Source organism: Moschus berezovskii, chromosome 8 (genome assembly GCF_049115385.1).
Source record: "Moschus berezovskii isolate FMDL1 chromosome 8, NW_MosBer_1.0, whole genome shotgun sequence".
Taxonomy (NCBI): domain Eukaryota; kingdom Metazoa; phylum Chordata; class Mammalia; order Artiodactyla; family Moschidae; genus Moschus; species Moschus berezovskii.
Genome location: NC_142467.1, coordinates 101,353,732 through 101,380,558, shown reverse-complemented (window position 1 = coordinate 101,380,558; position 26,827 = coordinate 101,353,732). Strand labels below are relative to the sequence as shown.

Here is a 26,827-nt window from a genome sequence, read left to right as displayed (position 1 = left end):
GGCGCGTTGCCGGCGATGGGCGGTGCCGCAGGTTGCGCGGGAAAGAGGCGGAGCGTGCGCAAGTGGAGAAGGGAGGTTCCGGCATAGCGCGTGCGCGGCAGGGCCTCGTAGTGCGCGGGAAAGAGGCGGAGCGATTGCAGGTGTGAGGGGTGGTGGCGGCCCGTGGATTCACGGTGTGGCCGGTTCACCTGCGAGCTCTGGTCTCTCCCGGTTTAGGCAGTTCTCACTTTCGGCGCCCAGAGTAGGGTTAGGGTGGGCCTGGTCACCAGAAGGCAGGGCCACAGCACTCGGGCCTCAGACCTCGAGCTGCCCGGCCTCCGTGAGGGACAACTTTGCCTTTAATTGTTTAAAAAAAAAAAAAAACCTTACGGAAATAACTTAACCGAATTAACTCCCAGCAGATCCAGGTAGACCTTCCCAGTTCCTGGTAACAACAGAGGGACCTCGACAGCTTCTCTGGCCCAGGTCAGTTTGGACTTGTCTGGCTCCTAGGCTGGAAGGAATGGACCTGTGGTGGCGACTCCAGCCTCCCCCAAGGCCCCAGACATCCTCCAAAGGGCTTCCCCATCCCTTGAAAGGCCCCCAGGTGTCCCCTCTAAAGCCCTCAGATGACCCTGCAGGGCCCCATGTGTCATGTCCGAAATCCTGGCATGTCCCCGGAAGGGTCCCAAGTACCCCAGCCTGGAGGAAGGGAGCTTTACATAGGCTGCCCCATCTTAGAGACTAGAGGGGCCATGCCCTGCCCCAGGTGCTCTCAGATCCTGGGCGGAAACTAGGCAGTTCCCTCTCAGCAGCGTGGAGGAGTTTAAATTCTCATGCCAGGATACCCCAAAGTAGCTATGATTCCCACCCTCTGCCCTCTTGAGGCTCTGTTGACCCCTGGGGCAGCCAGATGGGTCTAGGTGGGGAGGGGTAGCCTCAGCCAAGGCCACTGGGTCCTGTAACCCAGAGATAGGAACTGCTTGTAATGATGAGATTTGCTGCTTGCTTTCAGATTTCTCTAGGGAGAGAGAAAATGAGTAAGAGGAAGAAGCTTCGGACCTCAGGTATTTGGGCGATCAAGTTGACTCATCTTTATTGCTGCTTCTGCTTTTAGGAGGAATGTGGGCTTATTGCAGAAATGCTAAGGTGACCACACCAAGCTCCTTAAAATAACAACAACAATGATTTAATACACACGATGACTTAGTGCAGGTGTAAGTTATGGAGAAGTGCTTATAGTAAAAAGTGAAAGCTCTGTGGAACTTCCTCCAGCCTGCAGTGGGATCCCACAGCCTAGGGGAGGCCTGCAGGCTTCAGGGAGGGGTGCAACTTTTATGCAGGTCCACTCTCAGAGATGACCCGTGAATAGAGCTTGATGTGCTAGTATGTGGCTTGAGCAAAAAACCTAGGTTCATCTCCCTCTGTGATGGCAGGTAACTTAGTCTGGGTCTCACTTTCCTCCTGTAAGTAGGGGATAATAGAGAGCACGTACCATTTCCTTTATTTTCTTTTAAAAATACTTTTAAATTTATCTTTAATTGGAGCATAATTGCTTTACAGTATTGTGTTGGTTTCTGCCACATATCAACATGAGTCAGCCATCAGTATATGTATGTCCCTTCCCTGTTGAACCTCCCTCCCACCTCCTTACCCTGTCCTTTAGAACAGTGATTCTCAACCTGTTGCGGGGAGCAGTTTGATTTCAGAGGACATTTGGCAATATCTAGAGACATTTTCTTTTTAAGTATTTATTCATTTATTTGGCTGTGCCACGTCCTAATTGCGGCATGTGAAATCTTTTAGTTCTGGCCCGTGGGATCTAGTTCTTTGACCAGAGATTGAACCCCCTGCATTGGGGGCAGGAGTCTTAACCACTGGACCACCAGGGAAGTCCCTAGAGACTCTCTGGGGTTTTACAACTGGTGTGTTTGTTTGGGTGGGTGGGAGGTACTGGCATTTCATGGGTCAAGGGCAGAGATGCTGCTCAAAATCATAGCATGCAGAGGACAGCCCCCACAGCCCAGAATGACCTGGCCCCAAATATCAGTAGTACCCCAAATGTCAATAGTGCCAAAGCTGAGTACTTTGCCCTAGAGCTCACATGTGAATTAGTATTTGTAAAGCACTGAAAGTAGACCCACGGCCGGACACAAATATATGCTGCTGTTATGATTGTCCTTTCAGATTTTTTTTTTCCATTTTGAAACAATTTTGAGCTTAAAGAAAAGTTGTAAAAATATTTCAGAGTTCTGTCTACCCTTTCCTCACCTTCCGCTAGTGTTAAAGCCGCCCACAACCATAGGATGATGGTCAACCATATTGTTGTTTAGTCACTCAGTTGTGTCTGACTCTTTAGCGACCCCATGGACTGTAGCCCCCAGGCTCCTCTGTCCATAGGATTTTTCAGGGGAGAATGCTGGAGTGGGTTGCCATTTCCTTCTCCAGGGGATCTTCCTGACCCAGGGGTCAAACCCATGTCTTGTGCATTGGCACTCAGATTCTTTACCGCTGAGCCAGTAGGGAAGCCTGGATCAACTGCATCATGTAGCATAAAAAACAGGAAATAAATCTCAGTACCCTACTTCTTCCAGACATTTTCTTTATATACACAATACAGTGTTTTTATTGGATAAAGATAATCATCAAGATACTAATCTGCAACCTCTGATTTTCAACTTCATGGATTTTCAAGATCATCTTTACCTCTCAATATACTTAGAGAATTGCCTCGTCCAGAAGGAAAACATCCAGTATTATGTAGTAAAGCTCCATTCCCCTGTCATTGGCTAAGGAATTTAAATTTCTTAAAAATTTAGGAATTACCCCTTCACCTAGTGGCTAATGAATTTCAAGAGTAGGATGTAGGGCAGGAAAGAAATCAGCAGATCAAATATGTTTAGTGTAAGGGCATCCCTGGTGGCTCAGTGGTAAAGAATCTGCCTATCAGTGCAAGAGACAGGGATTCAAGCCCTGGTCTGGGAAGATCCCACATGCCATGGAGTAAGGAAGCCCCTGCGCCAGAACTACTGAGCCTGCACTCTAGAGCCTCGGAGCCAAAACTGCTGAAGCCTGTGTGCCCTAGAGCTTGTGCTTCACAAAAAGGGAAGCCACTGCAGTGAGAAGCTTTCATACCACAGCTAGAGAAAAGCCTGAACTGGGACAAAGACCCAGCACAGCCAAAAATAAATAAATAGAATTACTAAAAAAAAAAAAAAAAGATGTTTGTGCAGAGATGAGTAACAAGCTGCTTGGAGGCAAAGGAATTTCTGTGACCTTGGAGGGGGAAGCTGGGGCCAGCCAGGCCCACCCACAGCAGGTCATTTGGGGCCTCTCTTGGCAGTGGACTCTTCAGCTTAGTGGACCCTGGACTGGCCCAGGAGAGTTCTTTCTGTGTGTCCTGGATGGGTGGGGAAAAAGATGATTCTGGCAGGTGGTGAAAGAACCCTTTCCCTCCTGATGTCTTTGGCCTTTAGTGTTGAACACAAGGTTCTGCTTTCGTTTTTCGTAAATTATTCCTGTGAGGAGGGATCACAGGAAGAAAATGGGAGCCTCTTCACTCCTGTTGGTATTTTTGCTTTTTATTTGGTTCTAATAAATGTCCATTGGATGAGCAAAGCAAGCTGGTGTTTGGGCTTCTTAAGAAACTAAACAAATGAAGCTGTTATATTTTTGCATTTCCTGGCAGACCACAAAGTGGAAATGTGTTTGTATAAGAAACATTCATTGGAGCTTTGCTCTGAGTATAATGCCAGGGTGGGTCTATAAGGTGGGCGGGGGTGGGAAGCATGGTGAGATGAGATCAAGATGAGATTTAGATCCTGCAGTTGATACCTTTAAAGTCTAGTCAGGGGGAAAGGAAAAATGCTTCTCACCAAGGGAGCTAATCAAATACACAGCAGTGGGGTAAAGTTCTAAATGGGCCCATGTGAGCTGTAACTGACAGAATTAGGAGAAACTACAGGAAAGTCAGTATGGTCTAGTGGAACCCAAAAAGCCAAATGGACGCTGAGGAGGACCCTAGCATTCAGTGTTTAAGGAAGGGAGCTCATTCAATGGATTTGTTGTTGTTTTAGTTGTGTCTGACTCTTTGCAACCTCATGGACTGTAGTCCTCCAGGCTCTTCTGTCCACGAGATTTCCCAAGCAAGAAATACTTGAGTGGGTTGCCATTTCCTTCTCTAGGGGATCTTCCTGACCCAGGGATCAAACCAGTGTCTCCTGCATTGGCAGGCAGATTCTTTATCACTGAGCTACCTGGGAAATTCTCAGTGGGTTTACTTCAAGATATATAAGGAGGATAAGGGGACGACAGAGGATGAGATGGTTGGATGGCATGACTGACTCAATGGACTTGGGTTTGAGCAAGCTCCAGGAGATGGAAACCTGGCATGCTTCAGTCCATGGGGTCACAAAGAGTTAGACATAACTGAACAACAATATAAGGAGCTGAGTTTGGAAAGGTCTTTGTAACAACCTCCAGAAAAATCAGACCTGGGTTTGGTTTATCTTTTTGTTCTCACTGCCTGGTCAGAGATACAGTATATAGTAGGTGTTCAGTAAGTGTTCGGGTACACTTAAGTGTGAAGGCTCTGGAGCTGGACTGCCTGAATCCCATTTCAGAGTCTTTGGTCTCTCCATGCCTCAGCTTGCTCATCTGTAACATGGGCATAACATGAAGACTCTACCTCGAAGTTTTATCATAACATACCTGGAGTCCTCAGGACAGTGTCTGGCGTGGAACTGAACTAGAGTCAACCCTTATTTGTTCATTGAATAAATGGTTCATTTGGGGCCAGATTTTGGAGCATTCTGACAAGTCAGCCACTATTGACAATTGCTATGTAAGGGAATTCCCTTCATCAAACAAATAGATGTTAATAAGCACCTTTACACTCTGAATTGCTTTCAGTGATGGGAAAGGTATTTGTAGGGTTGTAGCAGGGACCAAGAGGCAACCAAGCCGAGAAGTCACCTCCTTACCGCTCGATGACTCTGGGTCCCAGTTTTCCCAGGTTGGATATTCTGCAAGTGTCATGGAAAACCAGAGTAGTACATAAAATTTAACGTCGTCTGCATTTTCTGGGAGGTGATCTGGGTGTTTATTCAGTCATCTTCCAAGTATTTATTGAGCGGTTCTCGACCCAGGAATGAAACCAGGGTCTCCTATATTGCAGGTGGATTCTTTACCAACTGATCTGTCAGGGAAGCTCCATTTATTGAACACCAACAGTTTATTAGATGCTCATCTAGCCACTTGAGACACAGCAGAGAGTGAGATAAATGAGGCCCCTCCTTGCATGGAAAGGTTGTAGTGAAGGAGACAGTACATGACCCAGTACATGGGACGCTTGCAGAAAAGATGTAAAGTGAATACAACAGAGCATGGGTCCTAGAGGAGTTGCTCTATAGAAAGGGCAAGAATGGCTCCTCTGGGGACTTCTCTGGTGGTCCAGTAGTTAAGACTCTGTGTTTCCACAGGGGACACAGGTTTGATCCCTGGTTGGGGAACTAAGATCCTGCATGCCCTCTCACCAAAAAAAAAAGGCCCCTCTGTAGGGACAATTTGAGCTGAGATCCAAGGGAACCAGCACACACCTCTCACCACTTCCCCAGAGAAACAGTCAGCTGGACAGGTTGTCTTGTGATTCTGAGCCAGGCCAGGTCACCTCAAGATTCAGCGTCCATCATGACCAGACCACAGGTTAAAAGCCTTTGAATCCCATGGCCCCAGAAGTTTGTGGGTCCCACCTGGATGACAGTCCCTCCCATCTCTCACTCTCCAAGCAAGCGTCAGAGCGGGAATTTCCTGCCCTTTGCACAAGCCGGCTCACGTTGCATCAGCGACCCAGATGGGTTTGGTTGTTGGTCGTGGCAGTGTGTGCTCCCACTGTCCCCCACCCCTTCATTTCTTTCTTTTCTTTATTTTTGGCTGTGCTAGGTCTTCACTGCTGCGTGAGGGCTTTGTCTAGTTGCAGCAGGCGGTGTCTGCTCTTCATTGCAGTGCACAGGCTTGTCATTGTGGTGGCTTCTCTTGCTGGGTTCCACTAGACCACACTGACTTTCCTGTAATTTATCCTCATTCTGTCAATAGTGGCCACGTGACACGTAGGATCTTTCCAAAGCAGGGACTGAACCTGTGTCGCCCTCATTAGCAGGTGGATTCTTCACCACTGGACCACCATGAAGGGAAGCCTCCTAAATCTTCTTTTTGTCTCCAAACCAGGAAGGGAAGGACTCCGTCTTCCAAAACTTCCAAAGAACCCAAGGATAGAAGACTCTGACAGGACCAGCAGCCTGAGTTCCATGTTAGACTATTTGCATCACCCTGAAGAATCAGAAAGCGGGTCAGGACTCACTCCCTCTGCAGAGCGGAGTGGGGAGGAGCCTGGACAGGCAGCCGCCAGGTAGGTGGCTCAGGACATCCAGCAAGCCTCTCTGCTGTGGGCACAGCACAGTGACCTAGTGGATAGGATGCAGAGGACGGGGGCCCAGCCAACATGACCCAGACAGTGCTGTGCCTCCCCCCAGGGGTCAGGGCCCTTGGATTGAGCTTCTTGATGTTCTGCTCTAGAGACTCCTCTCTAGTGGGAAAAGTCAATATATATTTTTTTAAATTAAATTTTATTTATTTCTTGTTTACTTATTTTTGGCTGAATCGAGTCTTTGTTGCTGTGTATGGGATTTCTCCAGTTGCAGACAGCGGAAGCTACACTTCGTTGCAGTACATAGGCTTTTCATTGCAGCGCCTCTTCTTGTTGTGGAGCACAGGCTCTAGGCATGTGGGCATAAGTAGTTGTAGCACACAGGCTCAGTCGTTGTGGTGCACAAGCTTAGTTGCCCCATGGCACGTGAAATCTTCCTGGACCAGAAATTGAACCTGTGTCCCCTGCATTGGCAGGCAAATTCTTATCCAGTGTGCCACCAGGGAAGTCCTGCCATATTCCTTCTTAATGAAGAGGGGACCGAAGGAGTTGTAGGTCTGTGAAATAACCCATAAGAGAGGATTAAGCATCTTTATGTTTCAGGCAGTGTGCTAATAATAAGTATACACATTCGCTTATTTAATCCTCATGGCACTGTGACACAGGTTTTTAACCCCATTTGACTGATGAGGACTCTGACGGTTTGAGCAATCAAATGACTTACCCAGGGCCACTAAGCTCATGCAGGGTGGGCTGTGGTTCTGGCTTCGTCTGGTTCCTGTGCTCTTAATTACTATGGCTTCCCAGTTCCCATATATTTTCAAGAAATATGTAATTAAATACGGAGGGAGGAAAGGAAATTTCTGGAGAACCATTTAGTCTCCATGGGGTTAAGCCATATGTAACTGCAGCAAAGTAGAAAGGGTTGTTAGGAGTTGGGAGAAGGAAAGTTCCTGCTGTCCGAAGTCTTCAGAGAAAGTGCTGTGGATTGGTGTAGCACATTTTCTGCATGAAAAAGTAAGACGTGCGGTCCGGCTGACAGGACTGTTTCCTGGGGTGCGTGTCTGATCTCAGGCCTTGGCAGTCTCAGGGCTAAAGCTGCAGGTGTGATAGGAAGGGAGGGCCACCTGTCACAGCCAATCCACCCTCCCAGACACACACGGCAGTATCACCATGTCCCTCACCCGAGAGAGGCCGTCAGGCTGACGGGGCTGTGGCCGCCGCCCACCCTGCTGTCTGAGTCCATAAGAATAATCGGAACCCGCAGAAGTGGGTTCCAACCCCTTTGTTTCTGTTTTTTTAATGTCTTATTAAGAAATACTGCCTGTGCGGAAATGTAGCAGAAAAAAAGCAACATGAATCAATCAGCCTGGCACATTTACGCTGAGAAATCTTGCCAGCACCCCAGAAGCCGCCCAAACAACCCATCCCAATTAAAAAATTTCGAGCAGACGGTTGCTATCAGTATCTAGACTTATTCTGTCTCCATAACCTCCCTTGGCACGATCCAAGCCCATTAGCGTAGCTTCATGCTTTATCCTGCTCCACTTCTAAAGGTGAAGTCATGAAGTTTCAGTTCCAGATTCTGATTTTTTTTTTTTACAATATATATATCCACATTTGTTTGGATATAACCATAAGTCTCACTAGTTTTTAAAAAAAGACTATTTTTTTAGAGCAGTTTTAGGTTTACAATAAAACTGAGAGGAAGGTACAGTGATTTCTGATATACTCTCTGCTCTCCCACATCCCTCGTGACTGCCATCACTCACCAGAATGGTACATTTTTTTTTTTTTACTAAGGATGAAGCTACATTAACATGTGGACAGGGAAGCCTGGCGTGTTGCAGTCCATGGGGTCGCAAAGTCAGACACGACTGAATGACTGAACTGAACTGAACCTACACTGACACATGTTAATCACCCACAGTCGATAGTTTACTTCAGTTTTTTTTTAATTGTTTAATTTTGGTTGTGCTGGGTCTTTGTTGCTGCACAGACTTTTCTCTAGTTGTGGCAAGTAGAGGCTCCTCTGTAGTTGTGGTGCATGGGCTTCTCATTGCAGTGGCTTCTCTTGTTGCAGAGCATGTTCTCTAAGGCATGCGGGCTTCTGCAGTTGCAGCTCCCCGGCTCTAGAGCACAGGCTCAGAAGCTGGGCACACAGACTTAGTTGCCACGTAGCATGTGGGATCTTCCTGGACCAGGGATTAATCCCGGGTCTCCTGCATTGGCAGGTGGGTTCTTATCCACTGAACCACCAGAGAAGCCCCAAAGTTTACATTCTGTGTGTTGTACACTGTGTGGGTTTGACTACAGGAATAATAACATATATCAGTACAACATCATGCAGAGTTCTTTCACAGCCATAAAAATCCTAGTCTATTCATTTTCCCTTCACCACACCTTGGGTAACCACTGATCTTTTTCACTGTCTTCATAGTTTGCCCTTTCCAGAATATCATATAAAATTGGAATCATACAGTACATAGCCTTTTCAGATTGGCTTCTTTCATATGGTAACATGCATTTAAGGTATCTCCACATGTCTTCATGGCTTGAGAGCTCGTTTATTTTTTTAATTTTATTTCAGAAAACAGATAGCATAATTTTATTTATTTTTAAAAACTTTGGACTTGTCTGATGGTCCAGTGGTTAAGACTCCACCCTTCCAATGCAGGGGATACCTGTTCGATCCTTAGTTTAGGAAGTTCTACATTCCTTGGGGTGTGGTCAAAAATTAATTGAAATTTTTTTATTGGAGTCTAATTGATTTACAGTGTTGTGTTAGTTTCAGGTGTACAGCAAAGTGAATCAGTTGTACACACATCCACTCTTTTTTAGGTTCTTTTCCCATATAGGCCATAGAGCATTGAGTGGAGGAGAGCTTGTTTCTTCTTAGCATTGCATGCTGTCCCACTTCATGTACCATAGTTTATTTATTTTGAAGATTATTTTATTTATTGATTTATCTTTGGCTGTGTTGGGTTGGGTCTTTGTTACTGTGTGTGGGCTTTCTCTGATTGTGGAGAGCAGGGCCTATTCTCTTGTGGTGTGGGCTTCTCATTGCAGTGTTTTCTCTCGTTGCAGAGCCCAGGCTCTTGGACCCATGGGCTTCAGTGCTTGCAACACATGGGCTCAGTAATCGCAGCTCTAAATCAGGGGCTCAGTAGCTATGGCATGTGGGATTCTTGTCCCCTGTGGTGTATGGGATCTCGATCCGGTGTCCCCTGCACTGGCAGGCAGATTCTTTGCCACTGCACCATCAGGAAAGGCCTACTACAGTTGAGTTATCCACTCACCCGCTGATGGCCTCTCAGTTGCTTCCACATTTTGGCAATTATGAATACACCCGTGTTTTTAGACACTGTGTTTTTTTTGTATCTGCAACTTTTTAGCATTTGTAGAATTGGGGGCTGGGGTGTCAGTCCAAATGAGAATTCCTGTTCTTATTCCAGGAGCCAGTTACTGGGATTATAAGAGTGAAGTGCTGCCAGCGAAGGCAGCTTGGCTTCTAGGCATGGGACTCCGAACACTTCTTGGCAGTCACACATCCCCTTCTCCACCCCGCCCTTTCTCAGCAGGTGCTCCAGGGCCGTCCTCTTCGGAGACTCTGAGCACTACTCTGCCTTTGGACTCCATTGTTGGTCTCACTACACAAGTTAACGGTGTAGGAGGACTTGAGAACCTCCCCTGTTTTGTCTTTCTCCTTCCAGCACTCCCGATAATGAAGCAGACACTCCCTCCAGGCTCCTTGGGCAGCCAGAAAGGGAGCCAGTTCCCCTTCCTCCTTCCCAGGTGAGCCTGCTCTGTAGCCTCACATAGGCACAGAAGATGCTAGAGAGCTTGTCTGTGTTCAACAGCAGCAGCTGCTGGTGGGAATGTGTGCTGGGGCTGGAAGGCACGGACTGCAAGACAGAAATCGGTTTGGGGGTTTTCGCGCTTGATTTCCAAGACCTCATTCCTCCTTTATGTTTACTGCTGTTTTGTTCTTGTTGTATCTGGTTCACAGGACTCAGTGGGGAAGTTCGTCCCCCAGTTTGCAAAACCTAGGAAGACAGTGAGGAGACAAGCAGAGAGGAGGGAGGAGGGCCTCGGGATGGGAGTGTTCAGCTCGGTAAGGTCCTACCATCAGCCAGGCTGAGCTCTGGCCCCACCTCAGCAGCCGAGTTCAGCCTTGGTTTCCTTTGACAGGGACTAGGCTTCCCAGGTGGCTCAGTGGTAAAGAACCTGCCTGCCAGTGCAGGAGATGCGGGAGACGTGTGTTTGATTCCTGGGTCAGGAAGATCTCCTGGAGAAGGAAATGGCAACCCACTCCTGTATTCTTGCCTGAGAAATCCCACGGACAGAGGAGCCTTGCGGGCTACAGTCCGTGGGGTCGCAAAGAGTCAGACACGAATGCGCATGCACGCAGCCCTGCACCTCTCCACACCCCCCACCACCGCCATATTTAGCACTAAAGGCATCTGTGGACAGCAGGGGCTGTGTCAGCAGCCTGCAGACCTGTGAGAGACACTCAGGGCAGCGTGCCTGCACTGAAACCATAGAGGCCAGAGCTCTATGCCCCAAATTGGATGAAAGTAGCGAAACTCAGAAAGGCAGCCCGAGCATAGCACAGGGAGCTCACCTCGGTGTTCTGTGATGACCTGGAGGGCTGGGATGGGAAACAACGTAGGAGGGAGGGGATGCATATATACACTTATAGCTGATTCACGTTGTTTACGGCAGAAGCCAACACGATATTATAAAGTAATTATTCTCCAACTAAAAATAAATTAAGAAAGGCAGCCCACATTTCTGTCCCTAAACCCCTTTGCTTCTCAGAAGCTTTTGCATGAGCCGAGGGGGCTCTTACAGCATGCTCTCTTGTCCTTACCCTTGTGAGCTCCAGAGGGTCATGATCGCTGTCTCTGGAACACACTCCCCTAAAAAGTGATTGGTGGGCGTTCTCAGCAGCTGTGTTTGTAATTTCCCCAGACCAGAAACACCCCACATATCTTTCAGAGGGTGAATGGTTGAACAAATTGTGGTCAATTCACACCACAGAACACAACTCATCAATTTCCAAAAAAAGGAGCAAACTAGTGTGATACACATAACCACTTGGATGGATCTCCAGGGCATTAAGTAGACTCAGAGGAAGTTGTAAAAACCATGTGGCCACAAGTGTCTGTCGATGGATGAATGAATTAAACAAAATGTGGGTAACATCCATAAGCAGAACAGATATTTGTGTATCCATGTTCATTGCAGCATTATTCACCTTGAACTCATGTCTCCTGCATTGGCAGGCAGATTCTTTACTGCTGAGCCACCAGGGAAACCCACCCAGGATCAGCACAGATCTCTGGGTGCACTGTCATCCTCGTGGCATCTGAGGCTTCATATAGGGGCAGTGATGACTAGAAGAGTCTTCAGAGCAGTTGATTATTGAAGGCCCAAGGCTGAGTCTTTCTCTCTCCACAGGGAACACTGCCAGAACCCAGTGCACAGCTGACCAGGAGCCAGCCTCAGGAAGAGTCCCTAGGACTTGCCCTCCAGGAGGCCAGGGACCCAGGACACCAGACCCAGGCAGATGGCACCTGCACCGAGCCCAGTGGCCTAAGCCCCATGACCTCTGGGCCCAGTGATGCAGATCCTCAGCCCTCCGTCTCCACCAACGCCTCCCCAGAGTTGGGGGCGGTGCCCTCAGTCTTAGAGAGGGCTGGCCAGGACCACCTGTCAGAGCCTAGGACCATTGTGCCCAAGGGTGGGAGCATAGAAGAGGGTTGGGCTCCAGGCAATCACGGCCAGAAAGGGCCCCTGCCAGGCAATAACCCTGGAGAGACGGAGCCAGAGCAAGGATCCCCCCAGCAGGGAGGTACCCGAGGGCTAGCAGGTGCTGACCTACTTGATGGGCACCAGGAGGAAGGAGGTAACCTCCTGGACCCAGAGCCCCCATCTGCAGCCCTGGGCCCTCCTTACCCACTGCAAACCCTTGGCAGGGAAGCAGAGTGGAGCTGGAGCGGCCCTCGGTGCCCGCCTCTTGGGGCCATTGTTATTGCAGATGTGAACACAGACCCTGCTGAGCCAGAACACAGGACTCTGAGGGTGGCCAGGCCAGATGGGGAGGTTAGCGCCAGGGTGCCCGCCTCTCCCAGTGGGAAGGCTCCCGATGCAGGCCTCAGCAGGGCCCTGCTCAGTGGCACGCCTCTCACTGGGGCGACCAGTGGAGGCAGAAGGGAGGCACAGCGGGAAGACGAGCCCCCTGGTGACATCCTGGGGTGCTTTGCAGCCTCACTGCCTCTGCCTCATGAGACCCAGGAACCCACACTAGGAGCTAGGGATCCCAGCCCTTCAGCCTTAGAAACGGGCCCAGGAGTTGGTCAGACCCAGGTACCAGGCCCGGATCAGGGGTTGGGAGGTGTGTGCTCGCAGCCTTGGCTGTCACAACCTACAGATGAAAAGGCAACTGAGCTAGGGAGCCGGAGCCACAAGCAAGACCTCAAGGGCCTCAGTTTGTCCCTCAGAGCCTCTGCTGCACCAATGTACCAAGAAGGAGTGGGCAGCCCTGCCCAGGATGCTGGGGCAGGCCAGGGCAGCCCGGACACCCCCACAGGCCCCGTAGGCCAGCCCCAGTGCCCCGCTGACTCTTCCAAGCAGGCCATCTGGGAGGGGTCACCAGCCATGGAACTCGACTTCCTGCCAGACAGCCAAATAGAGGATGCTCTGAAAGCCCCTGGCTTTGAAGCCCCACCTGAGCAGGTAAGAACTTCCCCGAGTTACAGCCACATGCCCCAGGGCAGGCACCAGATGGCCATGAGCCCTCCCAAACCATCCAGTAGGCGGGGGCACGTGGTGACCTGTTTATACAGCCGATGAGTCCTGGGGTCTTGAGTCACAGCATCAGTGGGTATAACACCAATGATGTCCTGGGAAGGTTAGACCTGCCTTTCTCTGAGGGGCCTGTCCGTCTGGGAGCTGAGGAGCCCCCGGGTGTGATACACACGTTTTGTTGGCCCAGGCAGAGCCCCTGGTGTACCTGCGTCCTGCACTCCTCAGTGCCCGGCTCTGCCTGGAGATGCCTTAGGGGTGTCTAGAGGGCGCCAGACCAAAAGGGGCTACCTGAAGAAGCAAGGGTCTCAGAACTGGGCCCATGGGAGGGGACCTCACTCCCCCGCTGGGAAGAACCTCTGTCCATCTTTAGGGTCAGCTGATGCCATTCTTTTTCAAACATACGCATGGACTGTCTTGTCTGCTGGAGTTTTTGTTTGTTTTTCACTTACTGTGCTTTGCGGTTGCTTTTTTGTTTTCTTTTTTACAAATTGAAGATTTGGGGCAACTCTGCTGTCAGATGATGGTTAGCATCTTTTTATTTATTTATTTATTTATATATTTTGCTGCACTGGGTCTTCTCTACTTTTGCACAGCCTTTCTCTAGTTCTCAGCGAGTGGGGGTTACTCTTTGCTGTTGCAGTGTGAGGGCTTCTCACTGCAGTAATTTCTCTTGTTGCGGAGCATGGGCTGTAGGGCTTGAGGGCTTCAGTAGTTGTGGAGTAGGGGCTCAGCTGCCCCATGGCATGTGGAATCTTCCTGGACCAGGGATCGAACCCATGTCACCTGCATTGGCAGGCAGATTCTTATCCACCAGGGAAGTCCTGTCTGTTGGCATTTGCAAGGGCTTTCCTTCAGGCATCTGCCCACTGAGCCTGTGCTGGCCATGGGTGGTCACCTGTCTGGGCAGGTGACAACCCCACTTTGGCCCCACCCCCCAGTAGGCACCACATCCCTGGCAGCAGCCGGCCCACCTGAGCCTAAGTGCTTTGTGGCCTCACGCTCAGAGGTGGGTGGTTCTCTTTCCACACACTGGGTGTGGCTGAGAGGCTGAGGAAGGTTGGGCCCCTACCCCTGATGAGGCATCCGGGAGGGAACCACGCCCAGGTGGCCTGATTCTATGGCTGTGCCTCAACCGTTCTGACCTGGAATCAACACACAGCCCATGTCACTTCACAAACGTGACCTCCATCTCTTTGGCCATCCCTGTTTTAAAACTTTATTTTCGGGTGTTTGAAAAATTTTTTTTCAACTTTTATTAATTTATTCTTTATTTTGGCTGCTCTGGGTCTCTGTTGTGGCATGTGGGCTCTCTAGTTGGGGTGCTCGGGCTTAGTTGCAGCATGTGAGATCATAGTTCCCCAACCAGGGATCGAACCTGGGCCCCCTGCACTGGGAGTGTGGAGTCTTATCCACCAGACCACCAGGGAAGTCCCCTGTTTGAAAATGTTTTTGAGGTTTGAGAGCCTGCTCTGTGCCAGGAGTGAACAGATCTGGACAGTCTCTGCCCCCATGAGGTTTTCAGTAGCGCCATTCCATCTGCCTCTCCCAGAGTGAGCACTTGGTACCCTGTCATTTCTGCCCTTAAAGAGTCTTTTCCTAAGATGCAGCCCCCAAACAAGCAAAGGACGTCATCTGGTGCCCAGTTGGAGGAAGCCAGTTCCAGCCATGGAGGGAAACCATGTCTGGGTCTAGGAAATGTGTGTCTCAGGCACTGCCTTCCCAAGGGATGGCCAGGGGTCATTTGTGACACGGGCCTCCCTGTCCTGGCTCCGATTCCTTGTACCGTGCATTGCACATTGCTGTGATCACTAGACAAGCAAGATTACAGAAAGCGAGTCACAGTGTGGCTAGATCGTAGCCTTTAAACACAGATGCCCAGGAGAGGTAGGCACTCAGGTTCTGGACAGAGCTGAAACATTGTAATTAAAGCCCCAGCCCTTGAAAAATTCACACCCCTCTCTTGGAAAGAAGAGCTTGGTTGACCCCAGTCTCTGGCCTCTTGGGCCATGGCTGAGGGAAAGGGCCGGGACCTTGGGCGTCGTCAGCAGACACAGGAGATCCCTGCTGTACCTGCCGCCAGCAAGCACACTCAAATCACCACAGAGCCGGGAGCACCAGGAACCCGGCAGCGCCCAGGGTGGATGGGGCCGCTGTGGGAGGAGGCACTGCCCTGACAAGGCTGCGGACACCCAGGCGCGCTCTGTTTTGACGCCGGGCCTTCCTGAACAAGTCGAGGCGACCTGAGCACAGGTTCCTGTGGGAAGGTTCCAGAAGGCAGGAACCCTCCCTGGCAGGAACGCCCTGTGGGAACAGAGTGCTAGTGGAGGGAGTCTCAGCCCGCAACCTCAGCGGGCTCATCTGTGAACTCCGCTGCTGAGGAGGGGCCCTGGGGACTCGCAGTGGCAGACTGGCTGGCTGGCTGCAAGCCCAGCTGCCTGCTTATTGTGGCTCCCTGGGGACATGATGCGCACCCCAGGGCCAATGGAGCCCCCTCCACTCATAAAGAGGGCCTCATTTGAAACAGTGACTCCCAGGTTCCTCTCACAGCCCCTGTGGGCGGCCTCCAAAGGGGAAGGTGTACTACTGTACCTTGAGGACAAGACTGCCTTTGTCATGAAAAACTGTCACACAGCCCTGGTGGGAGCCGTGGTCCCTGTTGGGAAGGAGAGTATTCCTTATCACCACACTTAAGTGAAGCTGTAGCAGCTGGATTTATTTTTTTTAATTTGACTGTGCCTGGTCTTAGTTGCGACATGTAGAATCTAGTTCCCTGACCAGGGATCAAACCTGAGCCCCCTACGTTGGGAGCCAAGTCTTAACCTCTGGACCACCAGGGATGTCCCTGAATTGTATTTTAAGTCAGAGTTGCCTCCGTGAGAGTCGGCCGGGCGCATAGGAGAAACCAGTCTAGAACAGTTGTGCCAACCTTGGCACTGCTGGCGTTGGGGACCCAACTGCCGTCCTGTGCATGGAAGGGGGTTGAACAGCATCCCTGGCCTCCAGCCTCTACCCTCTGAACACGAGGAACACCCTCTTCAAAAGGTGTGACAACCCAAAATGTTTGCAGACATTATGATGTGTCTTGAGGGTAGAGTCATCCCCGAGTGAGAGCCGTTGGGCTGCAGACAGTTCTTCATGTCCATTGCTTTGTATCCCGGGACCCTTGGCAGGTTGAGCTCAAACCCTTCACCGCATCCCCCACCCAAGACTTGGGTCTCCTCAGAAGAACAGACAGCCCTGGGCCAGCCGCTCCAAAGAGGCAAAGAGCCATCACCTGCACCACTGAGCCTGACATTTTCCATGAAAATTAAACCACCATTGACCTTTAGAAATTTAAGCTTCTCAGGGTTATCTGGTTCTCTCTCCCCTGTTAATTATGAATGTTTCTTTCAAAATATATTTGCAAAATCTTTTCCTTGACATGAAACTTGGTGCTTATCTGGCCGACTTCTGCCCGTCCATGCCAGCCGCCCACCTCTCCACAGTCACCACCCCCGGTCTCTGACCCCTCCCAGATACCGCAGGACAGGCCTGAGACCACACCAGGCCTCAGCTGTCAGGGACAGAGGATATGTGGATGGAACCACCCACCGGTGGATCAGATCAGCTTATCCGAAGGCTGGGGCCTGACAGAGGACCCCGGGGTCAGGCCCAGTATTGAGGAGGGAGGGTGAGAGCAGCCCAGACTGGTGGCCTGTAGGTCTGGCTATTAGGGCATCTGTCCCCCACACCACTTTTCCTCTGCAGGAGGAAAACACGCCTCAGCCTTCCCAGCATGGCAGAGGAGAAGCCAGACCTGCATAACTCCTTTCCCTTCTCCCAGCTGGGTCATTCATATGTGTGTGCACTCTGCTTTTCCAGTTGTTTCCTGCAGGAGACGAGTTGGACCCCTGCTGGCCTGGCACCGTCCCACGTGCAGACAGAGGCCCCCTTGCTGAGGCCCAGCCGAGGTAGGCAGAGTGGGAGGCACCGTAGGACCTTGCCTTGGCAGGAGTCCTCCTCTTGTCTCTGGAACAGGGGAGCATGGCTGCTTTCCTGGGACTGGAGCCCCCAACTCGCCCCCACCCCAGCCTTTTGAGCTCCCACTTTGTGAATGAGGGTGATGGAGGTGACCCTGGGTCTCCCTCGAGGGGCCTCACTTTCTACGTCCAATAAGGTTGCTAAGCCCTGAATTTCTTATTTATTTGGCTGCGCTGGGTTGTAGTTGCAGCAGGCTGGATCTAGTTCCCTGAGCAGGGATCAAATCCAGGCCCCCTGCACTGAGAGCACAGAGTCTTAACCACTGGGCCACTAGGGAAGTCCCCAAATTTTTCATTTTCATTTTTTGGCCATGCCACTTGGCATGGGATCCTAGTCTGCACCAGGGAGCCAACCCAGGCCCCCTGCATTGCAATGCAGCCTTAATCACTGGACCGCCAGGAAGGTTCCTACTCCCACTTGCAAACTTCCCATGCTCCTTGCTCCCTGGAAGTGGAGAACTCCCACTCAGCAACTTGTACGCAAGCTGGCATCTCTTCCTAGGTCCCTTGGGATGGTGCCCCCAGCTCTGTGGTGGTTTGAATGCACGTTGTGTGTTTTCTTGGAGAGACAGTCCAGAGCTTTCCTTGAATCTCCATGGAGGGAGTGGGGACCCAGTCAGAGCTCGGAACCACTGGCCTGCACGACTTTGGGGCCACCCCTGCTCTGGCACCCTCGGGCCTTCCAGAGTCTCCAATCTGTCCCATCTTCTTTCCTGCTCGGTTCTGTTCCCCAAGGCAGCCCACCTTCTCTCCCTCCTACAGGCACCGGTGTGTTGTTCCTCCAGCCCATGGAGGTATGTGTTGGGAGGGTCCTCTCCCCCGACCCCAGAGCTTCCCTCTCACAGTCCATCACCTCCTTTCATGTCTTTTCTCCCAGCCTTGCTGACCGCCAGCACTGGGCGACAGTCCTCTCCTGTTACCTTGTACTTAAACTGCAGAGCGGTGGCCGATTGATTATTTATGGCCAAGTTTCTGTTTCTGTCTGGCAGGTATGGAAGAGAGATGAGGGATGCAACCCTTGGCAGAATCCGTCTCCTTTCTCTTCCTCCTGCTCCTCCTCCTCAGGGAAGAGGGAGGCTGTGCTCCCACCCCTGCCCTTGCACATATCTGTGTATAGTACCTGTGGTACCACCCGTTGCTTCCCCTGACAGGCACACACACCCACTCCCTGCATGGGGACCAGAGGCAGTTTAATCAACGTGGCCCCACTATTGTTTTTTTTTTAATATTTTTTTGTTGTGCTGGGTCCCTGCTGCTGCTCACAGATTTTCTCTAGTTGCAGAGAGCAGGGGCTCCTCTTTGCTGCAGTACACAAGCTTCTCACTGGGGAGGCTTCTCTGACTGAAGAGCACAGGCTCTAAAGCACGGGCTTAGTGGCTCCGTAGCACGTGAAATCTTCCTAGACCAGGGATCAAACCCACGTCCCCTGAACTGGCAGGTGGCTTCTTAGCCTCTGTATCACCAGAGAAGGCCCCTACTATTGAGCAAAGAGGAGGGAGATTCGTGTGTGAATCTCTGACAGCCTAGATGCAACCCCAGGTGGATCCTGGAGTCTGCTATGGCCCTTGGCCAAGAGAGGAAAGGCAAGAGACTGAGGCCCAGGCTGACCAGTCATCTCAGAGTGACTAAAGCAGGTGGAGCAGAACCACAGTTCCTACAGTGATAGCCCAGGAGAACTGCTAAGCTGTATGACCCTCTGCCCCCACCCCCGGCTATACCTATTAGATACGGTGGTGCCCCGGCATGCCTACCCCTTATAGATACGGTGGTGCCCCGGCATGCCTACCCCTTCTATAGGCACTGGTGCTCTCCAGTGCCAGGTCTTCCAGGACCTGCTCTGGGCACTGGGGAGAAACACAGAGCTTCTTCCAAGTTGGGCGGTAGCTTGGGGGGGTGGTGAGCGACAAACAAATTCTTAGCTGGTCAGATGGCAGAGTGTTGGGGAGAAAAAGAGAGCAGGGAAGGGGTTAAAATTTTAACCCGTGGTGGATGGGGAGGCCCTCCCATCTTCTCCCTCCCCCACCCCCACAGGAGACACTCTGGAAAGAACATTCCAGAGCCCTAAGAAGTGCTAAGGGAATGGCTAGGAATTCTGTGTGGCTGGAATAGGGGGAGGAGGGACAAGAGGGAGCGGGTAGGTCTGGAGGCATGGAGGATGGTGTAGGGCTGCGGGGAGAGACTTGGGCTGGGTTTCCATTTCCACAGCCCCCCCAAGTCACTTGCAGGGACAGGATATAAGGGCAGGAGGTGGGGGCCAAGGAGGGTGTGGCAACTGCCCGCCAGGAGCCACCTAGTTGGGGAGGTGCTGGATTCTGGGTGTGCTTTCAGCGGTAGAGCCACAGGGTTGGCCATCAGGGCCCTGCCTGGTGGGAGGGGCTTTCATTCCTGTCAAAGGTGTTCGTCTCTGGAGAAGACAGCTCAAGGCTCAGCAGAGTCCCCCTCAGTGGAGGCTGGTGGGGCTCTTCAGTGAGCTCAGGCCTCTCGTCCTGCCTCCCTTCCTGCCAGGACACAAGTGGGGATCAAGACGTGCGAAGCCACCAGCATGGAGGACGCGACAGACACCTTGCGCGGCCTGGTCATGGAGCTCTCCAACCTGAAGTAAGGGCTGGCTGGGCCCCACGGACCCACAGTCCCTGGGACAGGAAGAGGGGATGGGGCCCGCGGCGGGAGATGGAGGGCCCGGTGCACCGGGGTGCCAGGCTGGGCCCGGGCCCCCAGTGAGGGGCCTCTGGGAAGCTTCTCCTTCAGAGCTGTCAGGCTCTGAGGAGGGGCTAGAAGGGTCAGAGCCTGTCTGCAGCAGGCTGATGCGCACTGTGCACACGCGTGTGCTTATTTGGGTGTGACCCGAGTACCCGTGAGTGAGCCGATGTGAGCAGGCCAGTGTGCCCGAGTGTGAGGTGGGGCACAACCCAGGCCTGTTTCCACGCAGCCGGCTTATTATGAGCGCCCACCGGGACCTGGAGACCTTCAAGCGCCTCAACTACTACTGGAAAGCAAAGCCGGCAGGGAAGGCCCCCACACCCTACACCGCAAAGGGGGCAGGGACCCTCCCCCGAGGGGAGCAGTCCTGGAGGGATCTGTAGCCCGTTCCAAACTGCCTGGGGTTGTGGTGTGTGTTCCTGCAAGCTCACTGGCCCTCAGCAGTGTCCTACCAGTGGGGAACAATCCCTCTGCACACCCAGTTCTGCTCCCCCCACCCCGTTATCTTGACCTTCTGACATGCAGGTCCTGTGGGCCCCAGAAACTTTCCCTCAGCTGACCCGGAAGTCAGCTTCCCACGGGAAACACTAGAGGACCTGCCTCTGTCATCCACCTCCCCTGGGAGCTGCGTGGGGCGGGAACCTGCTCCTCCCTGTGGCAGGCCTTCTGGGGCCCCAGGAAGCCAGCTGCTTCTGAGCCAGGGGCCCAGGGCTGCCCAGATGTTTATCTGAGTTTGCAAATTTCAGCTCCTTAGCTGAGGTTACTGAAGGTTCAGAGGGAAAAGGGCTCGCTTTGTTGGTCATACCCTTGTTTTTCACCGGATTTCCATTTTATTTCTTCTGGGAAGCCCATTAATAAATGATGCCTTAGCTAGACCTCAGACCGTGTGACCTGTCGTTTGCGGTCGGAGGCGTTTTCAGTTCCTTGATGGCCTGCCCACAAACCTCCCTAACCACCTCCTTCTTCTGCTTCTCATGCTCCTTGCAAAGACAAGTTGGTGTACTGCTGGGGGCTCCCACTCCCAGATGGAGTCCAGGGGTCCCCATGCATTACCAAGTGTCAGACTCTCCTGGAGCAGGTGGATGTGTGCAGAGATGTGCATGTGTACAAATCCCAGCACACAATATCTGTGGCCCAATGAGCCCACTGAGACGTCTTGACTGTCCAAGCTGGAGTTCAGGGCTGAGATGGCCTCGCCTCTCCTCTGTGGGACAAGCTGCTGAGAAGCCCGGGTCTAGGAGGCAGCCCTGGGTGGGAATTACTACTGATGCTAATGCCTGGAGGGTGCCGAGGGCAAGCATGCACACATCCTGCCCCACCAAGCCTCACCACAGCCCCAGTTAGGTCACAGTGTCACTAGCAGTCCCAAATGCTGCTGTCAAACCTGTTTTGCAGAAGACATTGCTTCTGTTAAATAGGTCACCACTAGGTGGACCAGACCCAAGACTAATTTGCTGCTCTGCCTGTGGCTCCTGCACCCTAACTCCTAGGGCCAAGGCAAGAGTGCCCTCCTCCCACCACCTGCTTGTACCTTGGACATCCCATTCAGTTGGCTGAGTCCCCCAGCCTTTTCACCCTGCAGAATGTACAGCCCCTTCTTTGATCCCACCAGAATGTGCCCAGTCACCCCATTCCCTGGATCTCAAGGCCCAGTGGCTCTGGCTTCTACAATTAGCATTTGTAGGTAGCTGAGAGTGGCTGGGGGACTGTGTCCGGTGACTCCATGTGAAACCCTTGGCACTGCTAAGGCAGCCTCCCTCATGTCTTTCTCCTCCTTCCCTTCTCTCTCCAAGCCTGGGCAATAGGCTGTCTTCAAGGGCTGTCTCTGATCCCTGGCTCACCACAGCCCTCCTCAGGTGGCCTCAGGTCCCATATCAAGTGGCAAAGCCAAGGGCAAATTCTGGGAAGTCCAAATCCTGCCCTGACTCAACCCCAGGAGACCTCATGGGCTGGGGGTGGAGACCAGGCTCAGGCCAGCCCTCAGATTGGGGAAGGAATGTGGACTGGCACTTCTCCCCTGCTGCCCATGGAGCCTGGTGGAACAAGATCTGGGGGTGGAGGAGGCAGACGGGGTGGGGATCCCCGTAAGCAAAGTCCCCCAGGAGAACCAGATCACACTCCATGGGTGGGGATGGACCTCTGTCCCCTCCCACTCCTGACCACGTACAGCCTCCACAGTGCCCCTTGCCCAAGGCCTTGTCTGGCGCAACCGACCAGGACATATTCCCATTCCTTATGGCCTTCCAACCCAGAAGTCCTTCCCTTGCTCTGAAGGGCCTGGCATGTGACTCTGGCCCCCAGTTTCCATCGATGGTAACCTAAACATTCACTGAGGGCCTCCAAGGAGAGGACAATGATGGGGGAACTTCTAATTGTTTCTCCATTGCCCCCTCAAATCAGGCCCCCACCTCCACTGTAGTGGAATCTATCCATCTGACATGTCAATATGCAAGAGGTGTCCAGAAAAGCTTGCAAACACAAGTCATGGAAACAAGATTCATGGCACTAACTCAGCTGCAAGTGTCTGCTCTGCTCAGAAGTGCCGGGCTGGGGTGACCCCCCCAGAATCCCACAGCTGCCATTTCTCCGCCCAAAGCACCTTACCCCAGCGCCCCAGGGTGAACAGAAATCCAAATAGCAGCTGGGGAAAGGGGAGATCAGAGTAACAATGTGGAGGCTGAGGGGCGCGACAGCCCCAGCGGCGGAGTTCACGATACCTTGTCCCAAGACCGGGCTTCGTATGACGCTGATCCATTCATAAACATTTATTGAGCGCTGGCTGGGTGCCCAGCGCTGGGGAAGAAGGGCAGGGGTGCCTGAGGACCACCCCCTTCCGTAACGGGGGTGGGCGCGCTTTGGGCGGTGGTCCCAGACCAGGCTCCTTTGCCAAGCCCCCAGGCTGGAGGCACCGCCTAAGGGCGGATCCTCGGAGGGTGGGTCTTCTCTGAAACCCAGCCTCCACTGAGCCTGGGTCCCCAGCCCCAGGTGAAGGCGTCATCCTGCCCGCGCCAGTCTCTTTAGGCAGAAGTAGAGGGGCAGCAGGAAGACGGAGGAGTTCCAGAAGACTTCCCGGCACCTTTGGAACCTAGATTTTAAAAGCAGAGTTGGAGGAGGAGAAAAACATTTAGTAATAGGGATGATTCGATGATACGGAAGTTCCGACTCAACCTGCAGAGCTGCCGGGGCTCTGGCGCCACCTGCAGGCTCCTTCTGGACTAGCACCCCTGTGCTATTCCCAGCCCGGGGCAGTCCCAGGTGGGACCCAGAGCCAGACACAAACCAACGGAAACTCCCAATTCTGTCCTGCCGTGCTGCCCCCTCGCGGCCGCAGGGCTCCGAGAACCCTGGATTTGTTACACTCAAAGTTTCCTGGGAGGACGGACAGCCTCCGACAGCCTTACCATGCCAGTATCGTGGTGAGGGCTCCCCGACCCCACCCCACCCCCATGGAGTCAAGTTTTCCTGTTCCCTCGGGCTTTAGGGGAAAAAGGAAGATTCTGAGACCATCGTCTCTGTGTCCCGGAACTTCCGCTTCCTCCCTCTCCCAGTTGGACCTTGTCAGACCTTGCAGGGATACCATCCTCGCCCGCAGGCAGTGTCACAACCCTTCTAACATGTATTCCCTGCACAGCCGCCGGGATGGGACGGGGTCCTCCCTTCTAGTGACTTCCCGAGGGGCCCCCAGTCTGATGAGACAGGCAGTACTGGGGTACTGCCCCATCAAACCGGTCCCTCTGTTGGCTGACTTCCCCAAAGGCTATTAAAGTTGCTGAAACGGATTTCTCTTTTAAAAACCTGCAGAAGCGGAGGTCTTTCGAGTCTGTAATAGTAACTTCTGATATTTAAGCCTACCTATTCAAAGCCTGCCGGCTATGGAGGTCAAGGGGAGCTAGTTAGGAGAACAGATGCTCCGGCCTCATGCAGACCTGCAAAACTGGAATCCAAATTTGATAAACAAGATGGAGGGGACCCTATGTGGCTGTGCAGACATTAGGGAGCCTCCAGCCACCCTCCCGGGGGTGACCCACACACAGCAAACTCATGGTTCTTTCCCTCCAAACTGACGCTGACTCGAACACCTGTGCATGGAGGACCAACTTCTTCCAACCCCCTCAAGTCCACCCCCACAGCCCGACCCATTAGCCACGGTCTAACACACGCTTAATACACAGACCTGCTCTTGTCCCTTTCTCAGCTCCCTAGTACCCAAGTCCAAATTCTTCGAGGTGATCAGCAAGGAGCCCTTACCCGAAATTTCTGACACCTTCCCCTCCATCCTACATGCACGCATACTCCCATCTCAGATGCACAGAATTTGACCAAGTTCCCTAACGAGCCCCAATCCCCAGGCCCCCTTCAGCACTTCACCAAACTGAATGAGGCTTCCAGGAGTCACTTCCTCCAGGAAGCCCTCCTGGACTGCTTTGTCTAGCTTGGGTGCCCCCTTTAGACTCCCCTGTTCCTGTTTTAAGTGTCACTCTCCCATCTACCACTGAGGGCCAAGCCCAGCCCAGTGCTTGGCACAGGACAAGCCTCACAAACCACCTGGCGAATGAGTGGACAAATGAGGCTGTTTCCCTCTGGTCACATGGTGCCTACGTTCCGTACAGGATTGCAGCCCCTGCTGTACCTGCTGCCAGACCCCTTCAATAGTCCCCACGGCCTCCCTGCTAGATCACCCTGCACCTGAAAAGACTGTTCCATCTATGGGCCCAGAGAAGGAGAGTGTCTTGCCCAAGGCCACACAGGGAACTCCAGCCCCAGCTTACCCACTGGGGCAACAATTCTAGAACATGGTTCTATGCTTTCTATTACGTATGGATTCTCTCCCCCACCCAACCCTCTGAAATGGGTCAGCCCAGGGGTTAACCCAATTCTCAGAGGCTCTAAGTCAGCCCAGGGCAGACCCCCCTCTGCAGCGAGTCCCCCCAGCCACCTGCACAGGCACCTCCTCCGCTGCCGCCGCCTCCTCGGCGCTGTCCGTGTCCAGGGTCCTGCGTCCTCGCCTTGTCCGAGCGGACCAGCTTCTTGCCGGCTGAGTTCCGGGTGGTGTAGCTGTAGACGGAGGTGTAGCCCTGGCCGGTGAGCGGGCAGAAGCGGCGGGTGTGGGCGCGCTCGCGGGTGGCACCGCACTGGGGGCACACGTAGTCGCGGAGGATGGGGCACAGCACCCGGCCCGCTTCATCCTTGAGCGCGTGGGACTGGTAGATGGCCCGGGACTCGCCGTTGTGTTTGCAGAAAGAGCACAGGCGTTCGGGAGCTGGTGAGGATTCAGGGCTGGGTCGCTGAACCCCCGGTTCTGGCACTGGTTCTGGCTGGTGGTCCAGCCTGGTCTTTGGCTCCTCCTCCCCACGCTGAGCCCCCACCAGGCGTGCCAAACCCAAGTAGTCTGTCCACAGGTTGAAGGTCCCCATGGCTGGGCCCCGTGTGCCAGGTGGAGGGGCAGAAAAGAGGAGAAACCCAGCCGCCCCCAAGCTGGTCTCTCTACCCCTGCCTCCTCTCCCTTCCTTTCCCCTCTCTGGAGCTGAGGCGTCTGGGCTGTCAGTTCCCTCCTTATACCTCCAAGGGGGTGTGAAGAGGGAGGAGCGGGCTGTAGGAGGTTTCCTACTGTCACAGGGGGCTTGCTGCAGCTCCCCCAGAAATGCACCTGCCACGGAGCTGCATGGCCTCTGGGTAGGCTAGGGGTGAGGGGGGTGGTAAGACAGGCTGCAGGGGGCACCAGCATAAGCAGCCACACACCCCACCCAGAGGGCACTGAGAGGGCTACCCTTGTCCACCCCTCCTGGAGAGCCAGAGTGATGCAGGTGGGGGCATTGGAAGCCCCACCCCAAAGACCAGCATTGCTGGAGCCAGTAACTTAGTAACTTCTTTCTTCCTTCTCCTGGACTGGGGGAGGAGCCGGGTACCCCTGGGCTCTTTGGGGAGGGGGGAGGGGAGCCGCTGATGTTCCAGCTGTCTTTGGAAGGAGGATGGGCCTGACTTATGGGGTGGGGGGGCAAGGACCAAGGCCCCCAGCTCTGATCACCCTCAGGGAGCTTTCACACCCCTTGTCAGTGGAGCCTCCTTTTAACTGATGAACAAACTGGAGTTTGAAGCCACCTGCCCCGGGTTATTCACAAAGACAAACACAAAGCCTGCCTCCCCCACCAGTTACAGGAGCCTTAGGTGTTGTGGAGTCAGTCTCTCCTGGTCCTGGGGTGGAAGAGGGTTTGAGACTGAGAATTATGGGGAAGAAGAGAGCACAGGCGCAGGTGGGGCTAACGGGGCAGAGGGGAGACCCCCAGCATTCGCCAACACCTTGATCTCCCCCTCAAATGAGACCTGCGCTCCATCTCAGGAAGATGCAGTGTGCCCCCGAGTCACCCAGGTGGGACACAGACTGGCAGGTGATCAGCGGGCATCAAGGTGCCAGGTGGGCAACTGAAGGTAAATGAGGGGTCTGCAGGTACCAGGTAAGGAGGGTGAGAAAGCAGGGCCCGAGACTGGAACTCAGAGAAGAGGTGACATGCCGTCTACACACCTCATTCATTCAAGAAAGCTTCACTGAGCCTTCTGGAAGCAGGGCCCCCTAATCCCTTTCAGAAAGGTTTTTCAGCTACCCAGTCCTAAGCTTGTAATTCCTGTCCACAGCCCTCCAGGACTGATTCCCCCAAATCCAGCCTGTGTCTGTAAGGATCCCAGACACCAGCCCTCCTTGAGGGGTGAGAGGCCAGGGTCAGGGTCAGGGTCAGGAGCAGTTTTTGGGGGCGGGCGGGGGAGTCCGGGGTGGGTTGTGTCCCCATCCCATTCCCCCGAGACTGTGTCTGGCCCAGCCACAGTGGCATTCATCCCTCGGTGGGTCTGGTCTCCATCACAACCCACCGACAACAATGAATGTTGATTGTGACCTTTG

The 26,827-nt window shown here is 53.0% G+C and overlaps 2 protein-coding genes across 5 annotated transcripts; one reads left to right on the top strand and one right to left on the bottom strand.

The window, feature by feature from the left end:
- The first annotated feature begins 76 nt into the window (after window positions 1-76).
- On the top strand, window positions 77-20,790 carry BRME1 (break repair meiotic recombinase recruitment factor 1). 4 transcript variants are annotated; one of them, XM_055430839.2, is made up of 10 exons: window positions 77-140; window positions 402-465; window positions 995-1,046; window positions 6,205-6,385; window positions 10,117-10,198; window positions 10,413-10,517; window positions 11,867-13,144; window positions 17,078-17,166; window positions 19,741-19,833; window positions 20,165-20,790. In XM_055430839.2, exons 3-10 carry the CDS (start codon window positions 1,016-1,018, stop codon window positions 20,316-20,318), a joined length of 2,013 nt encoding a protein of 670 aa, XP_055286814.1. In that variant the 5' UTR covers window positions 77-140; window positions 402-465; window positions 995-1,015; the 3' UTR covers window positions 20,319-20,790. The 4 variants fall into 4 exon arrangements, with proteins under 4 accessions (XP_055286814.1, XP_088695209.1, XP_088695207.1 ...); XM_088839083.1 differs by lacking the exons at window positions 77-140; window positions 402-465 and adding an exon at window positions 16,732-16,860 and having other exon boundaries at window positions 971-1,046; XM_088839081.1 differs by lacking the exons at window positions 77-140; window positions 402-465 and having other exon boundaries at window positions 971-1,046.
- NANOS3 (nanos C2HC-type zinc finger 3) lies at window positions 6,747-25,414 on the bottom strand. The gene is made up of 3 exons (XM_055430841.2): window positions 24,872-25,414; window positions 22,653-23,020; window positions 6,747-6,960 (listed from the first exon to the last, which is right to left on the bottom strand). The coding sequence occupies exons 1-2, from the start codon at window positions 25,347-25,349 to the stop codon at window positions 22,953-22,955; spliced, it is 546 nt and encodes a 181-aa protein (XP_055286816.1). The 5' UTR covers window positions 25,350-25,414; the 3' UTR covers window positions 6,747-6,960; window positions 22,653-22,952.
- Window positions 25,415-26,827: the final 1,413 nt, after the last annotated feature.

Bases quoted from the DNA above. Each gene is read 5' to 3' on its own strand.
- BRME1 (XM_088839083.1), top strand. From the start codon at position 971: ATGAGATTTGCTGCTTGCTTTCAGATTTCTCTAGGGAGAGAGAAAATG. The intron at 1,047-6,204 runs GTATTTGGGCGA...TCTCCAAACCAG, and splicing joins GAAGAAGCTTCGGACCTCAG to GAAGGGAAGGACTCCGTCTT. The intron at 10,199-10,412 runs GTGAGCCTGCTC...TCTGGTTCACAG, and splicing joins TTCCCCTTCCTCCTTCCCAG to GACTCAGTGGGGAAGTTCGT.
- NANOS3 (XM_055430841.2), bottom strand. From the start codon at position 25,349: ATGGGGACCTTCAACCTGTGGACAGACTACTTGGGTTTGGCACGCCTG. The intron at 23,021-24,871 runs GTGGCTGGGGGG...TTTAAAATCTAG, and splicing joins CGGAGGAGGTGCCTGTGCAG to GTTCCAAAGGTGCCGGGAAG.